Raw genomic sequence first — 19,340 nt, forward strand, 5'->3', positions numbered from 1 at the left:
TTTTATAAAGAAGTTGGAGTTCTGCATTGTTTACCTCGGCAGTTGGATCTGGTTCATCTTCATTTTTTGCTACCGAAGTCTCTGAAGAAGATGGTTGTGGATCACTGGCTGATGTGCGCACTGGATGGGGCCGCTGCAAACTGGTCGAGTCGTCTGTTGATGGTAGAAAGACTTGTCGAAAAAGTTTGCTGAAGTGTCTCCATCTGCTCGCGTAATAATGTAATGGCCTGCATTTGCTCGTCTTGTTGCTGGCCCTCGGCCTCTGAGATAGATGCCATGTTGGATCTGCTAGAGGGAGTAGCGCGGAGAAGCCGGTGAAATATGTGGTACTGCTGGAGGAGAGAGTGACAGTGAATCGTCTCCCAATTCTGCTAAGAAATCGGAGCCTAACTCCGAAGGCTCGAAGTCTTCCACCTCGTCGAGAGGAGGTGTCTCTGCAGGGGTTAAGGGAGTGTAATCGAGCACAATGAGCTCGCTGCATACTCGAACCAAGGGCTGGAGCGAGATGATCCGGTTCACTGCGTCCACACGGCACTCGTCCAGGAAATATGCAAGATGTGGGTACCGTCCCAAAATAAACTCGTAATGAGCAAGATGGTGTGCTGGACACGTCAAGTAAATATGCCAGATCACCCACGCCTGGAACTGAGTGGCGTGGCGGTGACTGACGTATAATAAAAAGTCCAAGGGACCTGGTACATGAACTGGAGCCGGAACAGGTTCTGCAACAGGTTCGGGTAATGGGGCGGGCTCCGGTGTGGGTGTCTCGCGAGAGTTTGCGGGCAATATGGCCTCCGGGACCTCGTCTATGTACGAGATGTAAGGCACGGGCTGATTGTTGTTGGGTTCCATTGGACACCTGGTTGAGAAGGGGAATGTGTGCCAGAGTGGAGAGGAGTCCCTGGCGTGGTAGCGTGGGAGAGGAGCACACCGTGTATGGAAAAACGTACAAGAGAAGCGAATGGATGAGTCTTCCCGATTCTGGCCATTGTGACATCCCGTTATAAATAACGAGATGGTGTCTAGCTCCCAGGTCCAGAAGGTGTTGCCCATAACATGTACTGTCTGGCCCACTGTCCTCTGACATCCTCCTGGTCCCTGCATCTACATCGTCTAGTGCCTGTAGGATGAGGGGATCTGTGAAGTCGAATGATTCACACTGTCGATTCTGTGTGCGTGCATTGAATTCCCCCATCAGGAGAACCTCCCTCATGGTCGAATAGTGTAGGATATCTGCGGATAGAGTGGCGTATGGAGACTCACTAGGAAGGGCCCCTCTCTCCTCTCCTCTCCTCCTCCAATCTGGTCCTCCATGTGACCTGTGTTGTTGAATCTCGACCCCTTCGGCGGGAAGTAGCATATTGCCAAGTAAACTGTTCTCACCTTTGAGAGCTGTAGGCTAATCCACATGTAGCGTGCCTCTGGGTCTCTCGACACCACCCTGATACGTTGGTGTAGTGCTCGTCTGAATAGTATAGCGATCCTACCTGAGCCTCTGGAAGTGCCCTGTCGCATCCCTTGTCTATACACTGATTCCCACTGGTACCCTGCTACCCGTGGTAGGCCTCTCTCTGGGCTTTCATGTGTCTCTGTCAGAAACATGATGTCCCGGTTCTCCATAACCTCCTCTAGTCTGCCTGGATGTGTCCATAGAGCCCCATTGCAGTTCCAAACTGTTGCATATATCGCCTTGTGCTTCTTGATAATTTCTTGTGTCCCATAGGCCATATGGCGCTATGCCACCATCTTGCCCTCTATGTATACATGGCCGTCTCTGTAATGTGCCTTTTTCCCTTCAGCACGTGCTGCTTTAATTTGTGGCATGCATGATTTCCTATGTTGTCTTTGCATCCAAGTTTGCGAACTGTAGCACTAGGGCTTTACTTTGGGTGGGGTCCTTGGGTGGGGCTGTCCTCCATATCTTGGTGAATGGAAGTGGTGCATCCTCCCCATGGCCTAATTTTATGCATAAGTTTCGGCCGTCCGCCTCAGGGGTGCACCCCTCTGTCTCTGGAATACCTATCACGCGTATGTTCAGGCGACGGATTCTCCTCATCTTCTCTTCATCTAGTGTGGATTGGACCATGTGCGTGTCCTCTTGTACTTCTTTCTTAATGTTTTTTTCGACCACTTCCACCCATCCTTCTCTTACTGCTTCCATCTTGCCCTCCAGGGTTTTGGTAATCGTCTGGGTGAGCTCCTCCTTCATGGCTTCTTTGTCTGCCTCGAGGATTTCCCCTTCTTCTGGGCGTTCACACAGTGAAGCTACTTGGCCTTTAAGCTGGGAAATCTCCTCCTGCATTGTTTCCTTTTCTTTCTTCCATGTTTCTGCCTCGGTCTCCAGCTTAGCAATGCGATCGAGGAGGCTCTTCTGGACAGTGTTGAGGTTGCTGTCCGTGGTTTTCTTCAAATCCTTCAGTATCTTTTCGCACTTTTCCATACGTGCCTCCATGACGTTTCTTCTGTCGTTAGTCCTTGTGGGCTGTGACTGTTACTTCAGCAGACCAGGGTTGGTCCCAACATGGTGCTGACCTTCAGGAGAGAGAGAGAGATGGAGGGGACAAAGGGCGGGGTGCAGGCGGGCAAGAGGGCGCACAGGTGGGAGGGAGGGGAGGGAGAGATGCGCAGGAGAGAGAGACGGGGGGAGGGCAGAGAGAGAGAGAGAGCGAAGGGCAGTCAACGTGAGGGGGGGGCGCAGGTAGGCAGCAGGAGGGGGGGCGAAGGGCAGGCAGCGCGAGAGAGCCCAGGCAAGCAGGCGAGGCAGGAGTGCTTGGCGGGTGGGTGGGTGGGAGGGGAGGGGCGGAGAGTAGGCAAGGGCGAGGGAGGGGCTGGGCGAGAGTGGAGGGTGGGCGAGAGGGGAGTGCGAGGAGGGTAGGCGAGGGTGAGGGCGAGGGCGAGGGCGAGGGGGGAGGGAGAATGGCGGAAGGGTGGGCGAGGAGGGTGGGCGAGAGGGGAGGGCGAGGGCGAAGGGGTGGGCGAGAAACAAGCAACAGCACGAACAGCGAACCAGCGAACCAGCGAACAACGAACCAGCGAACCAGCCTGCGAGAGAGAGAGAGAGAGAGAGAGAGAGAGAGAGAGAGAGAGAGAGAGAGCCCATCCATCAATGCTTGAACGAGAAAGTTCTCATGGAGCATGGGTATTGTTTGAGAAATGAAATGAAATGAAATGTTATATGAACGTCTTCAAAAGGCCAAAGTGACCTATGGGACCAAAGTTACAACTATGTGACATCTGATACACTGTTTGGAAAAGAAAAGAAAGAACTGAAGGTAAGTATCTAGCCCCACAATACATCAGTAGGGGGCATCCGGAAGTAGCAACTAGGGAGAGTGGGAAGCTAATGCTACTAGTCAAAATGGGGTATATGAAAGACCCAATGGGCCTATGAGACCAAAGTGATACAATAATGTCCATGGCATATCTCATCATGGAATGGAAAGTAAAATAGAAAGAAAACATAAACATAGCTATCTCACTTAGGTGATACAAAACTTTCCATGGAAACTCATCATGGAAATACTAAGAACATAGAAACATGAGAGCAGCATCAGCTTCGAGTAGATGGTATACCACTCTCCAAAATATCAAGCATGGGGCTAATGAGTATGGCCGAGAGGTCTTCCTCAGCTATGTCATGTGGAAAGGTAGCTCGATGGCGGTGGAGCATGTCCTAATCTGGATCTAATGAGGTGATCGTGGTCGACAAGGGGCTGGGCCCCGGGGGCGTCGGGCACGTTGGAGTGTGGAGGGTCAATCCGAGGTAACTCCTCTCGGTCAAGGTAGGGCCGGAGCAGCTCGTGGAGGGTCCACAAGATCCACTATATTGGTGTCCTCCACCTCCTGGGTCCGGAAGAAAGTGGTGATGGTTGGCTGGCGATGGAGGGGGCAGGGTGGCTGGGGCCGAAGCTCTCTCAAAAAGGTGTCCTTGTGTCTACGCAACTCAAGCAGGAAGAGGCCTAGGCAACGTTGGTCTTGGAAGTCAATGATCCTAGAGAGTGGACCAAATCCCTCACGAAATAGACAGTGAAACCTCCTGCGGATCTCATAGTATACTGGGCAGCGGCATATGGCATAATCGGCAGATCCTCTCCTCTTTAGGTCTCCGTATAAGAGAGAGAAAGAAAGAAAGAAAGAAAGATTTTATTAACGTCATCCAAAAGACCGAACTCGGCCTATGAGACAAATCAGTGTACCTGTGTGGGGTATCCTCTGTCATCCCAACAAAATGAAAAAGTACTGAACTAAAAAGCTGAATCTGGGTGTGCAAGAAGTACAATGAGTGGGGGAGGGGATGGAGCTCTACTACTAGGAGAAGGCAAAGCTATATGCATGGAGTATATAATCATGATATGCAACCTAGCTAGCTCCATCCTGTACCATACTGGGGGTATAAAATGGTATACATCAATGAAGGGGGTGTCCACAGCTCCCTGAAGAACATGCCTGGGTTTGCTCTGAAGCGAGCCAGTCGCTCCGCGTCCTCCCTGTGAAACTGAGCTCTGATCTTTGTCATCTCTCTCTGGTATAGGCGTGGTGTCCGAAAGCCAGGTGTCCTCCGTCTCCTGCGGGCTCTGAGTGTCTCTGCTCTTTGGAGAGTAATTCCCTGCTGTGTAGGGGCTGGGAGTGGGATGGATCTCTGAAAAAATGTAGTAATCTGTGTCTGTCGTCCCCCCTCTGGAGCTGTCTAAGCCTGTAATGATGTCTCTCTGTGACGTTGTATGTCTAGAATGAATCTCCCCAGTATGCGCTGGTCTACTGCCTCAAAGATCTGGTGTAGGGAATGTGGCTCTCTGAATAAAATGGGATCTCTCTCTCTCTTATGGCTGTATATGCTCTGCATCTGCATACATAATGCTCCTCACTCTCCACCTCCTCTCTGCACAATCTGCATACCCTCTCCTCTCGGGGGATCCGTGCTGCTCTGCCAGTCTCGATCTCCAATCGATGTGATGAAACTCTAAGTTGACCAATAGCCACTTGGGAGCCGTGTGGTAAAAAGCCCTCCATGTATCTAGGCCTCTCTATAAATCCATCTCATCAGTGATACTCATGAAGTGATCTCTGTCATGGCCCTGTGAAAATGGAACAGCACAAGTGTGGGTATGGTGGTTGCTGAGCAAAAATATTAAAAGATTCACATTTGGGGTGCCCGGACAAATGAAATGATGTGTGGACACTTCAGATGTGAAAGGGGGGACCAAGACATTAATGTTTTTAATGTTTTATTGATGGTTGCCCCTAGGCCTTAGTGGTCCCTAGGGAACTTTAATGTTTATTAAAGTTGGGGCCCTAGGACATTTTTGGGGAGAGGCCACTCCACTTTTGGAGTTGCATGCCTCTCTCACCTCTCTCTCTCTCTTGCTTTTGGAGAGTCGTGTAAGCTCAAGGGTGGAGGAGGAGGAAAGAAGCTGGTCGACTGCTGTTTGCTGGTTTTTGCTGCTGTTTTCTGTGCAAGCCTGCCCGTACAGCCCACGTGTGCAGGCCGTACAGAGTTGTACGACAGCAAGTACAGTACGGCTGTTGCAGGTTTCTCTGCTGGTACAGGCGGCGCTGACAGGCTGAGCAGGTACAGGTGCTGTGGGTTTTGACAGTAACTGTGCTGCAGGTACAGTCGTACGGACAGCAGGTACAAGCAGCTGTATGACTGCTGACATGCGACTGGCTGCAGGTACAGAACTGTACCAGTTGGGACAGTCGGGTACAGAGACTGGTTTCAGGCAACGCAGGCAGGTACAGTGCCACGTGGATTGCTGGTACAGGCTGTACGGACAGGTATAGTGCTGATTTTCTGGTCTGTACAGACAGGTACAGCACTTCCAGTTGCAGGCAGAGCATTTTTAGAGCTTGGTTGGTGCGATAGTCAAGTGGTTGCAGGGGAAACAGTACAGACAGTCGTTGTCAAGTGTAGACTGGTACGAACTGTTCCACGGGTGCAGAACCACGTGCTGACTTGGTAAGCTCTGAATTTGTTCATCTACCTTTCTTTCCATTGGCTTGTGTCTGCTGTAGATTTGTGCTATCTGGCCCCTTGTGAGAGGAGGGGTATGGTAGATTGAAAAGGGTGGAAACAGAGATTGGACAGTGAATGTATGTTTGTGCTGAGTTGTTGAATCATGTGCATGAGATATGCCAGATGTATGCTCAAGGCTGTCCTGCTAAATGGTCTTGGCTGATCAGAGGGGAGCACAGAGTGTTGCTTTGAGACACAGATCTGTGTGTGTGTGAATCCTCTGTGCTAAGAGGTATTGTGGGCTACCAGATTGGACATACAGGTGTATTCTCTTGGCTGGTTTAGTTGTACTCAGCCTTACATATTTTTGAAATTGAATAAAGAAATACCGCAAGGGGCGCCAAGCTTTGGGGCCAACAGGTGTCGTTTTATTTTCAGATTTGGGGCACTCTAGCTCCAATCACATTTGTTTTATATCTGGACTACAAGTGGAAGGGTGACTGCTAGTCTACCGCACTTTGGTTTCTACCAGAGGCCGGTTTCAAGGTTCCGTCCTCGGGACCAATCATCAACTTTCTAAAGGTGGTGAGCTCGTGGTTGACTCGAGGAAAGTCATCGCTGAAAAATTCAGCAAACATGTCTGATACAGAAGATGAGTACTTTTATCATGAAGAGGAATAGCAAGAGACCTCTCCTGAGAGAAATGCATCTGAGGATATTCTTGCAGGAGAACAGGTTGCAGATGATGAGCATTATGAGGATGTAACTCAGCCAGAAGATGTACTTGGTAAAGAGGATGATGATGCTCGGTTTAAAGATCGTTTGGCTAGTGTTATGGATGTGTTTATGCAGCTCACACAAAGTGAGAAGTTTGCTGAATTTATGAGATCCCGTACAGAGCCCGAAAAGAAGAAGAAGAAGGTGCGTTCTAAGAACCTTCCTCAGGGTCATAGTGGTGCCATCCCACAGGATCCATCTTTTGGACAGTTTCCGAACATGCAACATGCTTATGGTGCTAACTCTGAGAGTTCCTTCTTTGGACAGCCATCTATTCCTCAGCAGCAGACTATGCATCTAGGTTATTTTGGTGGTGGCTCGGTGTTCCAATCTATGACTGGGGGTTATCCTCAGGGAGGCATGGGTATGCCAAGGCCTTTTGGAGCTAATTTTCAGCCTGGTATGCAGGGGAATATGTATGGTGGTATGCAGTCCGGTATGCAAGGAAATATGTTTGGGGGCATGCAACCTGGAATGCAAGCAAATATGTATGGTGGTATGCAGCCAGGTATGCATAATGGTATGTATGTTTGGAAACATGGTTGGAATGTATGGCATGCCAGGTGTGGGAATGGGTAATGTTGACCCTATGATGGGCATGAATGTTGACCCTATGATGGGCATGAATGTTGGGGGCAGCAATCTTGTGAAGCCACTTCCATATGATAATCTAACGCCTATGGGAAAGGCGAAGGATTATAAGGAAGGGGGAGCTGCTGTGAAATTTGATACATTCAGTGGAGCCAAAGATAAATTAAAAGCACTTACCTTTTTACAGCAGTTCGATGCTGCTTTTTCTGGTGGGAATTACACAGAGTCCTCTAAAGTGAGGAAAGCTGCCACTTTTCTCAAAGGCAATGCTTTGCAGTGGTGGTCTACTCTTCTTCTGCAGGGCATAGCACCCACTACTTGGGTACAATTTAAACAGGTCTTCTCTTCCGTATGGCTCACATCTACATTTGAGGTGGATGTTATGACTGCATGGCACAAGTTGGATGCTTCAAAATGTGAAAATTTGGAAGATTATAACAAGAAGTTTTGGGAAGCTTTACTTCCAGTGACTTCTTACCGTGCAGTGCCTTTGTCTGAGCAGGTAGAGAAGTATTGTTGTGGGCTGCCCAAAGAGGTGCGAGATTATTGTATCAAGACTCGAGTAACGAACATGTCACAGATGATAGAAAATGCTATGATAGCTAATGCGTTACTCACTGGAGGATCATCTGGGTTTAAAGGCAGTAAGAACTCGAGCAAGAAAGCTGAAAAATCTGGGCATGCTTCACGTGATGCTAAAGGGTCTTCAGAGACGCGGTACAAGAAGTTGCCAATGCCCAAGAGAACTTCTGAGGAGAGACAGGCTTTGAGAGATGCTCGGAAATGTTTTTACTGTACTGAAGAGGGACATATGTCATTTAATTGTCCCAAGAGAAAGTCCCAAAAGGACTCTGACAATAAAGGAGAGCCCAAGTCAAAGAAACCAAAACCTTCTGCAAGGTTAGTTCCTGATCTTGTGGGGGAACAGCCAGGTGGTGAAGAGACAAAGTTGTGCAGGGCATGGGGCAAAGTGAGAGATGAGAATGCCTTGATATTCTTTGACACAGGTGCTAGAGCCAACTTCATTTCACCAGATTTGGCTGGCCGATTGGGGATTCGTGCAGAGGGTATGGGGCCGTTATATGAGGCTAACATGGCTTGTCCAGGGTATACAGAACCCGTGACTCCTATCATTGGGAAGCTCAGGCTTCATTTGCAGGGTTATGTGGACAGCGAAGAGTTTTTCATCATGCCTCTGGATGGCTGTGATGTTTTGTTGGGTATGCCATGGTGCCATAGAGTACATGCGGTGGTGGACACATACAATAGGAAGATCACTCTGACTCATAGAGGAAAAGAACATGTTTTGGATGTAAAACTTAAAGGGGAATTTGTTCCTATTGTATCAGCTTCTGCAATTTCATCAGTAATGAAAAAACATCTTTCCGCGTACTTGATTTATGTAAAGGATGCACAAGATGATGAGTCTAAGTCTAATTTGTCTATGTTAGATAAGGACAGGACTGATTTCTTATGTGGGTTCCAAGATTGTTTTTCCGAGTCATTGCCCCTCCTGAGAGGCCAAAAGATCATGCCATTGATCTAATTCCTGGTAGTACTCCACCAAATAGACCGCCGTACCGTGTTAGTGCAGCCCAACAGGAAGAAATTATGAGTCAGGTGCAGGAGCTTTTGAATAAAGGGTTGATACAGCCTAGCTCATCACCCTTTGGCTCACCTGTACTCTTAGTGCAAAAGAAGGATGGTTCTTGGCGCATGTGTATTGACTACAGGGCGCTGAACAAGAATACCATCAAGAATCGATTCCCCATTCCGAGGATCGATGACATTTTGGACCGCTTACAGGGCTCCACAGTCTTTAGTCGTATTGACTTGAAAAGCGGGTATCATCAGATACGTATTAGACCCGAGAATGTGCATAAGACAGCATTCCGAACCACGTTTGGGTTGTATGAGTTCTTGGTTATGCCCTTTGGTTTGACAAATGCACCTGCCACATTTAACAGAATGATGGACAGGATTTTCAGGCCTCATAGAGCGTTTGTGGACACATTCTTTGATGATATGATTGTGCATTCACAAACTGAGGAAGAGCATAGAAGCATTTGGCCATTGTGTTTGCAGAACTCAGGAACCATAGGCTGGTTGTTAATGGCAAGAAGAGTGAGTTCTTTTTGCAAGAGATACATTTCTTGGGGCATATTGTGTCTAAGCATGGAGTTCGTATGGATCCAGCGAAGATGGAAGCAATTCTTAATTGGCCAGATTTGAGGACCGTGCATGATGTACACAGCTTTCTAGGATTGTGTTCCTATTATAGGCGGTACATACGGTATTTTGCTGAAATTGCTTCGCCCCTTCATGCCTTAACAAAGAAGGCAACTCCGTTTAGATGGGCTGATCGGGAAATTACAGCATTCAAAAAGCTCAAAGAAAAGCTTACTTCGGATCCAGTATTGGTGTTACCGGATCTCCGAAAGGCTTTTGTTGTCCAGTGTGATGCATGCGGAAGTAGCATTGGGGCAGTTCTCATGCAAGAGGGACATGTGATCACCTATGAGAGTAGAATATTGCAAGATGCCGAGAAGCAGTTACAGGTTTATGAGAAAGAGATGTTGGCTGTAATTCACGCTCTTTCTACATGGAAACACTACTTGCTTGGGGCTGATTTCACTGTGCAGACAGATCATCAGACCTTGCGTTATTTCCTCACGCAAACTAAGCTTTCAGAGAAGCATATGCGTTGGGCAAACTTTTTGTCTATGTGTCACTTTCAGATTGTGCATGTGGAAGGCAAAAAGAATGTAGTGGCCGATGCTTTGTCACGCAAGCCATAGGTCTCAGCAGTTTCACTTGCTTATGAGCGCTTATTCCCTAAGCTGAGCATGCGTTATTATGGGCCTTTTTAGGTATTGGAAAAGATTGGTGAGGTAGCCTATCGTTTGAAGCTACCAGATCATTGGAGGATTCACAATGCTTTTCACGTGAGTCTCCTTAGACCTTTCCGTGGGGATGTGCCTAAGGATGTATCAGATGAGGCTCAGTCGGAAGTTGAGGAACTTGATGAGATTCTGATTCCAGAGCAGATACTGGCACATAAGGAAAGAAAGGTATGAGGTAAAGTTTCCCGTCGCTATCTTGTGAAGTTCAAGAACTATTCACCGATGGATGCGAAGTGGATGGAGGAAGGTGACTTAACAGATTCACCTCAGGTTTTGCAGCTTTGTCTCGATGCCTTTGAGTTAGAGCCGACTCTTGTTGTGGCTCATTTAGGTTCAGCAGAGCATGGGTCTGGAGCATTGCCTGATGCTCAAGAGGGGGGTAGCACCTCCACTCCCTTGGTACAGACAGGCTCAGATGACATCTAGAGGTCGCTTGGTGCAGTTTTTATCTCACCCGAAGGTACTGATGGCTGACAGTACATCTGTTTATGGGACTTCTATGATATATGTGTACTAGTCACATGGGATATTGTGGTTATGTATGGTTCACAGTGGTATACAACTTGGACTACTACTACGCCATTGGTTTGCAGTGAATGTTGATACATGTGCATGGCTTAGAGAGATTGGGACGCTGATCTTGCCATATTGTATATTTCACTTTGGATATTTTACTGTATCACCAGAATGCAATCGAGGACGCTTGCCATTTTTCAAGAGGGGGGTATGTCATGGCCCTGTGAAAATGGAACAGCACAAGTGTGGGCATGGTGGTTGCTGAGCAAAAATATTAAAAGATTCACATTTGGGGTGCCCGGACAAATGAAATGATGTGTGGACACTTCAGATGTGAAAGGGGGGACCAAGACATTAATGTTTTTAATGTTTTATTGATGGTTGCCCCTAGGCCTTAGTGGCCCCTAGGGAACTTTAATGTTTATTAAAGTTAGGGCCCTAGGACATTTTTGGGGAGAGGCCACTCCACTTTTGGAGTTGCATGCCTCTCTCACCTCTCTCTCTCTCTCTTGCTTTTGGAGAGTCGTGTAAGCTCAAGCGTGGAGAAGGAGGAAAGAAGCTGGTCGACTGCTGTTTGCTGGTTTTTGCTGCTGTTTTCTGTGCAAACCTGCCCGTACAGCCCACGTGTGCAGGCCGTACAGAGTTGTACGACGGCAAGTACAGTACGGCTGCTGCAGGTTTCTCTACTGGTACAGGCGGCGCTGATAGGCTGAGCAGGTACAGGTGCTGTGGGTTCTGACAGAAACTGTGCTGCAGGTACAGTCGTACGGACAGCAGGTAAAAGTAGCTGTACGACTGCTGACAGGCGATTGGCTGCAGGCACAGAACTGTACCAGCTGGTACAGTCGGGTACAGAGGCTGGTTTCAGGCAGCGCAGGCAGGTACAGTGACTCTCCAAGCCCCCGTGTGTGTAGGCCTTGAAATGCTCCTGCGTGTGTATAAATCGTTGGCTTCCTCCTCTACATTGTCACCGTCCTTAAGCCCCGTGATCTGCACATGAAGTTCCCTTGTCTTTCTTCTTTGTTCCTCCTCAATGGTTAGGTTGATAATCTTCGAGGTAGATGTGCTTTCGGCCTCCTTGTTCTTACCTTTCTTGACATTTTGCAGATAAAGTATGCAGTTTTAGCACTTGGAAATATTCGTGGGCTTCCATGGCCACCTGATACGCAGGGAACTAAACAAAAGAGTCTCGCTCTAGATCTTTTTGATTGGCTTCAGATCATGTTTGGTTTCCAGGTAGGAGTTTTTGCAACAGCAAAGCTTGCAGGCTTAAAAACTTTAATTTTGAAATACTTTTCTTCCAGGAAGGTAATATTATGAACCAGAGAGAGCACTTGATTCTTCTACTTGCAAGTGCAGATATGGGTCAGTCACCGAGCCAGATTTCTCAAAAGAAGGTTGAGTTTCTTTTGGATTGTGATGGAGGACTGCTAACATGATGACAATCATGTTAGCAGTCATATTATGATATGCAGGATACATGATTGTCATAATATGATGACATGCAGGATACATGATGACAAATGACCGTTTGTTGCATGTTTCAGTTGGACGATCTGCCGCTGCATGAAGTCGAGGAAAAGCTACTCAAGAACTACAGGAAATGGTGCAAGTTTTTGGGTTGTGAATGCAATGTGAGGTATATCAGTGTCGTTGTTATACAGTATACTTTATCTGTGGCCAATGTTGAAAGGTTTTTATGTGTCCTATTACCAGTATGAGTTTGAAGTGTTGGTTTAGTTGTTGGCTGGCCCTTTCTTGAGTGGTTATTGTATCTTCTTCTTAGAAATGGGTGTGAGTTTGACCTTGACACCTGACGCGCACACAGAAAGAAACACAGAAAGAAAGGTATATTAAGCATCTACTAAAGGCCCAATGAGCCTATGAGACCAAAGTGATACAATAATGTCCATGGCATATCTCATCATGGAAAGGAAAATAAAATAGAACAAATCAAAACTTTCTCACTGGAGTGATACAAAACTGTCCATGGAAATCTTGTCATGGAATACCAGGAGCATGAAACATAAGAGGAGAGAGATCTTGTTATCGTCTGTTGAGGCCGAATACAGCCTATGAGACCTATACAAAACACATGGAGCTAGGGAGGAAGTGTCTCCTGATGGCAAAATATCTCTGCAATGAAGGTAGACAAAGCAATGCTTTTCCTTTGTGAGAGGAAGGTGTGAATCTTACTTTCTTCTTCAAATAAGTTGGGAAAACGTGTGTGAATGGCAGTGTAGGCGGGGCATCCAAGAGCGTGTAGCTTGTTCTCTTGTACACTAGGAGACCATTGTGTGCATGTTCGCTGGGACTCTGAGAGTCTGACCCAGTAGATCAATAGATGCATCACTAAATGTGATATGCAGCGGAAGTCTTTGTATTGGAAGATCCTGTCACACAAATGCTCACACCGTCTTCTGTATCCTGAGTTTCGTGAGTTTAGCAATCCACTTTAATACTTCAAACTTTAAAGAGATATGAGAGAGAGATATGAGAACTGTACACCAGATTGGGTCCCGAATTACCCACTGAAGGGCCCCCTATCCCGATAAAGAGATAGTATTTGCTTTATTTCCTTAGAGAGAATGACTGTGGGCTGTAGATAAGCCAAACGCAAGATCTCGGAGGATCGGAAGCCTGGCTGAACTGTACACGGCTGTAGAAACACCTCGATGAACTGATCTCGAGCTTATGCACTCTTCCCAAGGGCATGAGGAAGGGCTGCACACCTGAGGCTGAGAAAAGGAGATGGTGTATTGTTCTAAGCTATGTTAGAATGCTGTAAATGCTGTGTTACCTTCGCCAGAGGGCTGGTGTATGACTGGATGATGCACTGAAGGCTGAATACTGATGTAAACTGCTGGAGGACTGAAAACGCATGGAAGGACTGCTGGAAATCTGCAAACGCAGGGCTGTAGAGCTGTTTTCTGGCGTAGGACTGATGCTAGACTGAAACGCAAGCTACAGGGCTGCTGCTGGACAGAAACGCAGACTTGAAGGGGCTGAAGATCTGTAAACGCAGCATGTAGGGGATTGAACTGGAGGCGGCTGATTCACATGCAGAAAACGCAAGAGTATATGCTGATTTGGGGCTGAACTGAAGCGCTTATGGCTGTAGGGACTGCTGAATTGCATGCGTTGGAGAACCAAGGTTGGCTGAAGCACACTCAAGCACTCCAAGGGCTGGATGAGACTAGTCTAGTGTTGAAGGCAAGGGAACTCCTAGGGCTGAGGAGGAAAGCTCTTAGCACACTGAAGACTGAATGAGAAACTAAGCCCTATGCAAGCCTATTTATACTAACTAGAGGTTGGTCAAGTTGGCTGGTCATTTATTTAATAAAGTTTATATTTATAAATGACAATAAATGCTAAATAAATACCAAAAAATATGGAAAAAATACTAGATAAATCCTAGTAAATTCCCTAAGGCTTCTGGGATGTTCTAAATGATGCATAGGCATATGAATGCATATTATGCAGGATGTAGAGTGCTTTCTAATGCAAACCCTAAGGCTTCTACTGACTCTACATGCATGAATGATTCTCTCCAAGTGGGTTAAGGGACTTGACTGATTGACTGACCCGCTAAGGCTGAGAAATGACCTACGTAGCTTGTGCCTGACTTATCCTGGATTGAGGATGTACAATGGGGTCACGGCGTACGACAATTATCATCCTACTGGGTTCTAATAATGTACAACTATTGCACTGCTGATGATGAGCCATCTTGTCACCATGCACTAAGTGCAGAGTGCATGTGACACTAAAAGGGTGCATGGCATCCCATCAAGCAAACCATCGTTGTTGTCCAACATCTACCCCGAGCTTAGTATCTAACTCTTATGAGTTTTTTGTCTTTTGCAACTTGCTTCACAGGTTATCCGTGGCAATATGTCATGAAGTAACTTTTGAAGCTCGTTATTGTATTCATAATTCTACTAATCTTTGCATTCCCAAGGTTTCAATGGCAGAACCGCCGGACTCTAATAGAAGTGGGTAGGCGGTTTGTTGTTTGACCTTAAAAAAGTTAGTAAGAAACTTCTTTTGAACCCTTTCTATGTCTTTACAAGTAGATGTGGAGATGCTACCCCCCCCCCTACCTCGACACCATAGAGTAGCAGTGGTGTGAACAAAGTATGTAAAAGATATTTCTTAAGATCCCAGCTTTTGATTCCTGCTTCATTTCATACATTCTCGAATGCATAGTATCCTCAATTCGAGGGAGTGTGTTGCTGCCATCTATGGGTTGACGGTACCTCGATACCAAGGTGCTCACTACTTCCACAACTTGATTTTTGTAGAGAGAAAGAAAGAAATAAAGAACGTAATATTAACGTCTACGGAAGACCCCAAGGGTCTATGAGACCGCAAGTAATACAATGGTAACATGGATATAATGATACCCATGGAAACAGATAGCAGATATTACTCTAGAATCCCTCCTCAGCCAGGATCAATCTCACGTCAGAAAGGGGGTGAGGCCTTTGTGATGGGAGCATGTCAACGTTGGTGGAGAACCTTCTGGATCTATTTCTGTGTGGTGGGGAGAGAAAGAAAGAAAGAAAGAAAGTTATATTAACGGCCACGGGAGGCCGAATCCGACCTATGGGACAGATCGGGTACATCCATTTACATTCCACTTTGGGTATCGATGCCAGAGAGAGAGAGATCAACTTGCAGACCCTCTTTTACTCATGATGAATCAATGGATAGTAGGCATTATGCCCTCATCGTGGCAAGAGGGACTTGTAAAACTTGTGCCTAAAAGAAATCTCTGAACAAACCTATTAGATTGGTGGCCTATCAAATTAATGCTAGTAATCTACAAGATCAACACCAAAAGGCTTGCTAAGAGATTATCAAAAATTCTGCATAGAGGCCTGCACCACCTGGCACAATATGGATTTGTTTTTCAACGACAAATCACAGACAATGTTTGTAATGCTTATGTGGGTATTGAATATGCCAAATACACTGACCAAGAAGTGCTCTTACTACAAGTTGATGTAGCCAAGGCTTTTGATACAATTCAGTGGGATTAAATTTCTATAGTTACGCAAAAGCTTGGTTTTGGCACTAAAATGCAGAATGTTATTTACTGGTTGTACAAAGATAACACAACTTGGTGTATCCTAGGAAAAGGATTGCCTTGTCAATGGGTATTGGGCCGCTCAGTAAGGCAAGGATGTCCCTTGAGTGTTGATGATCTCTGACATGTGTCGAAACTTTAAAGTTGACTCTTTTGGTAAATGGGAGCTCAATCTATGGGAGATTTTGGTAGGTCATGTGACTGGAAAAATTATCGGATGCCCTTATTCTACTCAATTGATTAAAGATTGGCAAAAGATCCTACAATATCTTCATTGGTCGAGTAGAGCCCCAGAGATAGGAAATTCTCTGTGACAAGAAAGTCTACATTGGAGTCGAGCATTTGATTGTCCACTTGCTTTGTGCTCTCCAAGAAAGGCATACTTCCTATCCACAAAGGGGATCTACTTGTGTCAAGATGTCATCACCAATGAAGGAAGAGTAATGTCTTTTCCAGAACCACATCAACGTTGGCATTTGGGCATGCATTGTAGACTAATTTGAACACTAATTAGAGAGGAGCTACAACCATTTGGTGTGTTATTGGATGACCCTATTGAAGGGCGGCTTGAAGTCTGGACTTTGCAAAGAATGGAACATGGACCATTCCCTAAAGTCCCTTTATAATAGCTCACTATGTAACATGCAGTGGAATCATGCATAATAAGGATCCTGTCACACAAAGTCTCACACCGCCTTCTTTATCCCGAGTTTCGCGAGTCTTTAGCAATCCACTCTTAGCACTTCAAACTTTAAGAGATGAGAGAGAGAGAGAGAGATAGATCGTACACCTTATTGGGTCCCAAATTACCCATTGAAGGGTCCCCTCCTATTGCTAGGAGTATTTGCTTTATTATCTTTGAAGAGAATGACTGAGTGACTGACTTTAGACTGTAGATAAGCCAAACGCAAGACCTTTGAAAGACCAAGAGTCAGGTTGAACTGTACACGGCTGTAGAAGCACCAATGATGACCGATCTCAAGCCTATGCACTCTTCCAATGGAATGTAGGAAGGCTGCAAATCTGCACCGGAAGGGCTGAAGCAAAACGATGCTATGATGAATGCTGAAAACGCAAGGTTTTGAAGTGGCTAAATGCTGAATGGTGCTGCGTTTTGATGATGAGGGGCTGGACGCTCAATTGTTGATGCTCTTGTGCTGGAGGATGAAACGCTTGAAGGCCGATGATTGAATGATTGAATGAATGCAATGCTAGGCTATTTATATGCCTTTCATGAGTAGGTCGGCTGGCTGAAAGCTGGCCGACTCCTTCATGTCTTGCATTAAATGAACAATGTTGATAATAATATGGTTAAATATACCAGATACATGTTATAAAATGTGAAAAAAATAGGATGATATTCTGAGTGTTCAACAATGATCTAGATGGTCTATATGCACATGGGATGAATGCTATGCAAAATGCAAACATGTTTTGATGCAAACCCTAAGGCCTCTATGAATTCTATATGCATGAATGATTCTCTCCAAGTGGGATGCAAACCCTAAGGCCTCTATGAATTCTATATGCATGAATGATTCTCTCCAAGTGGGTTAAGGGACTTTGACTGACTGATTGACTTTCTAAGGCTGAGAAACAACCTAGGTAGCTCGTGCCTGACATATCCTGGACTGAGGATTACAATGGGGTCACGGCGTACGACAAATATCTACTGTTGTACAATGTTGCACTGATGATGAGCCATCTTGTCACCATGCACTACAGTGCAGGGTGCATGTGACACACTGCTTCTAGATTATATCGATTGATTCTCCTAGAACCATGTTTTTTTTTATTATGCTAATCATCTTTAGGGAATCCATCAAACCACAAAATGGTGGAAGCAAAGTGTGCACAAGATCAGGGACAACAATTTACCTGTGAAGCAAAAAGTTTTCATGTGGAGATGTATTGTTGGAGTATTCCCCGTTGGAGAGTTTTATGGATTTTTGTTTTCAAGGATGTAAGCCCAGCGGGGCGTGCAGTGAAAGACTCAACCACGTGTCCAAGAGATAAAAATATAAAGAGAGAGGGGAGAGAGAAAAGGGAATGGGGATCTTGCACAGTACACCGCATTGAGCGGAGAACAGGCCCCTCTCCCTTTCAGGAATTTATTCAGGAACAATCCACGGGCACACTGGCCAGGATCAATACAATCAATGAATACAAAACAAATAAATATGCCGATGTAGGATATCCAAGTCGATGTCGACGTACAAGATCTCTGATGTCGAGCACACCACGGGGACGAACCACAAGTATCTCTAACCGGGCTAGTACCAAATCCAAATATCCAAATCCAAATCCAATGAATCCAAATCCAAATCCAAGTCGAAGTCCAAGTCCAAGTACAAGTCCAAGTCCAAGTCCAAGTCCGATTCCAAATCCAAGTCCAAGTTCCATAGCCAAGTTCCATGTTCATGTCCAACCTATATATCCAAGTTTCATGTTTATGTCCAAGCTTCATGTTCCATGTCCAAGCTCTATGTCCAAGTTCTCCATGTCCAAGCTATATGTCCAAGTCCAAGAAACACTCGCTCATCCCTTGAGTAATCTCCACAACTCCTATAGCTTTATCCGTGAAGAAAACCATGGAAAAGCTCTTTCTCGCAAGAAAACTGATATAAAACCTGTTTTAATGGTTTTTGGGCGATGAAAACATCCAAAAAAACATTTTTAAGGGTTTTTGGAGCAGTTTTAGATTTTCGAAGTTTCTGTCCGTACATGTGTCCGTATCGCCCATGCATATGCCCATATAAGTCTAGGGTTGACCGTACATCCGAAAAGCAAGTTGGAGAAGGTGTTGATGGCGAAGAAGAAAGTCTTCATGATCATAATGATGTCCACACACACTCCACGATCTCCTTCAATTTTCAATGATCTTGTTCATGGTTGTACAAGAGAAGTCCAATCCTTTTTATACTTGTAAGAGACCTTGCTTTTTGCCAAAAAGCCTTCATGCTTTTGCTTTGCCTTTTTACGCTTTGCTTTTCTCTTTTTGCCTTTGCTTTTGTTCTTTTTACTTTTATTAACAAAATATTACTCAACTTTTGGTGCTTTGCTTTTCGGGCTTTAAGGCCTTAGAGCTGCTTTTTGAGAAAGCGCCTTTTAGCTTTTTGGTCTGGCTTAGTCTCCTCTTTCCAATAGTGCCCTTGGCTCGCAGTCAACCCTATTTGACTTTTTCCTTTTTCTTGCTTTTTGACCAAGAATGGTGCTTTTTCTTAATTAATCCTTATGGATCTTGTCCCCATGTCTTCCTCCATCTATCTGGTGTCCAGGCATGGATTTCATTATGTGAAATAGAGCTAGGAGGGCCAAATAGTTACAAAGGAACTTTTGGATGTTTGGAAAATATGTGCAACGAATGGATAAATATGCTCTCTTTGTTACTTGGCTATGATTTTGGGCACTATGGACTATACGGGTTGCTCGCAAGTAGATGGTTTTCCATTCATCAAAGATTGATAAGTACTTCTACTTCCGTCAATCTTTATGATAATCTTGGCAT

General features: G+C 45.7%; 1 protein-coding gene and 1 pseudogene across 13 annotated transcripts in view; one reads left to right on the plus strand and one right to left on the minus strand.

The window, feature by feature from the left end:
• Positions 1–19,340, minus strand: part of LOC147616370 (uncharacterized) — a 301,034-nt pseudogene that overhangs the window by 176,794 nt on the left and 104,900 nt on the right.
• Positions 1–19,340, plus strand: part of LOC147616371 (callose synthase 3-like) — a 118,653-nt gene that overhangs the window by 49,192 nt on the left and 50,121 nt on the right. For 8 of the 13 annotated variants that reach the window (XR_015262486.1, XM_086777430.1, XM_086777437.1 and 5 more), the window contains 3 exons: positions 11,848–11,976; positions 12,045–12,137; positions 12,288–12,379. Coding sequence is in view for 11 of the 13 variants with exons in the window: in XM_086777430.1 (XP_086633556.1) it covers positions 11,848–11,976; positions 12,045–12,137; positions 12,288–12,379 (314 nt within the window). In the remaining 2 variants the exon portion in view is untranslated. Of the gene's footprint in view, positions 1–11,847; positions 11,977–12,044; positions 12,138–12,287; positions 12,380–19,340 lie in introns of those variants that run through there. The other 5 variants (XM_086777433.1, XM_086777435.1, XM_086777436.1 and 2 more) reach the window with 3 other exon arrangements.

Source organism: Cibotium barometz, chromosome 38, assembly GCF_041138505.1.
Source record: "Cibotium barometz isolate CiBa-2024 chromosome 38, ASM4113850v1, whole genome shotgun sequence".
NCBI lineage: Eukaryota > Viridiplantae > Streptophyta > Polypodiopsida > Cyatheales > Cibotiaceae > Cibotium > Cibotium barometz.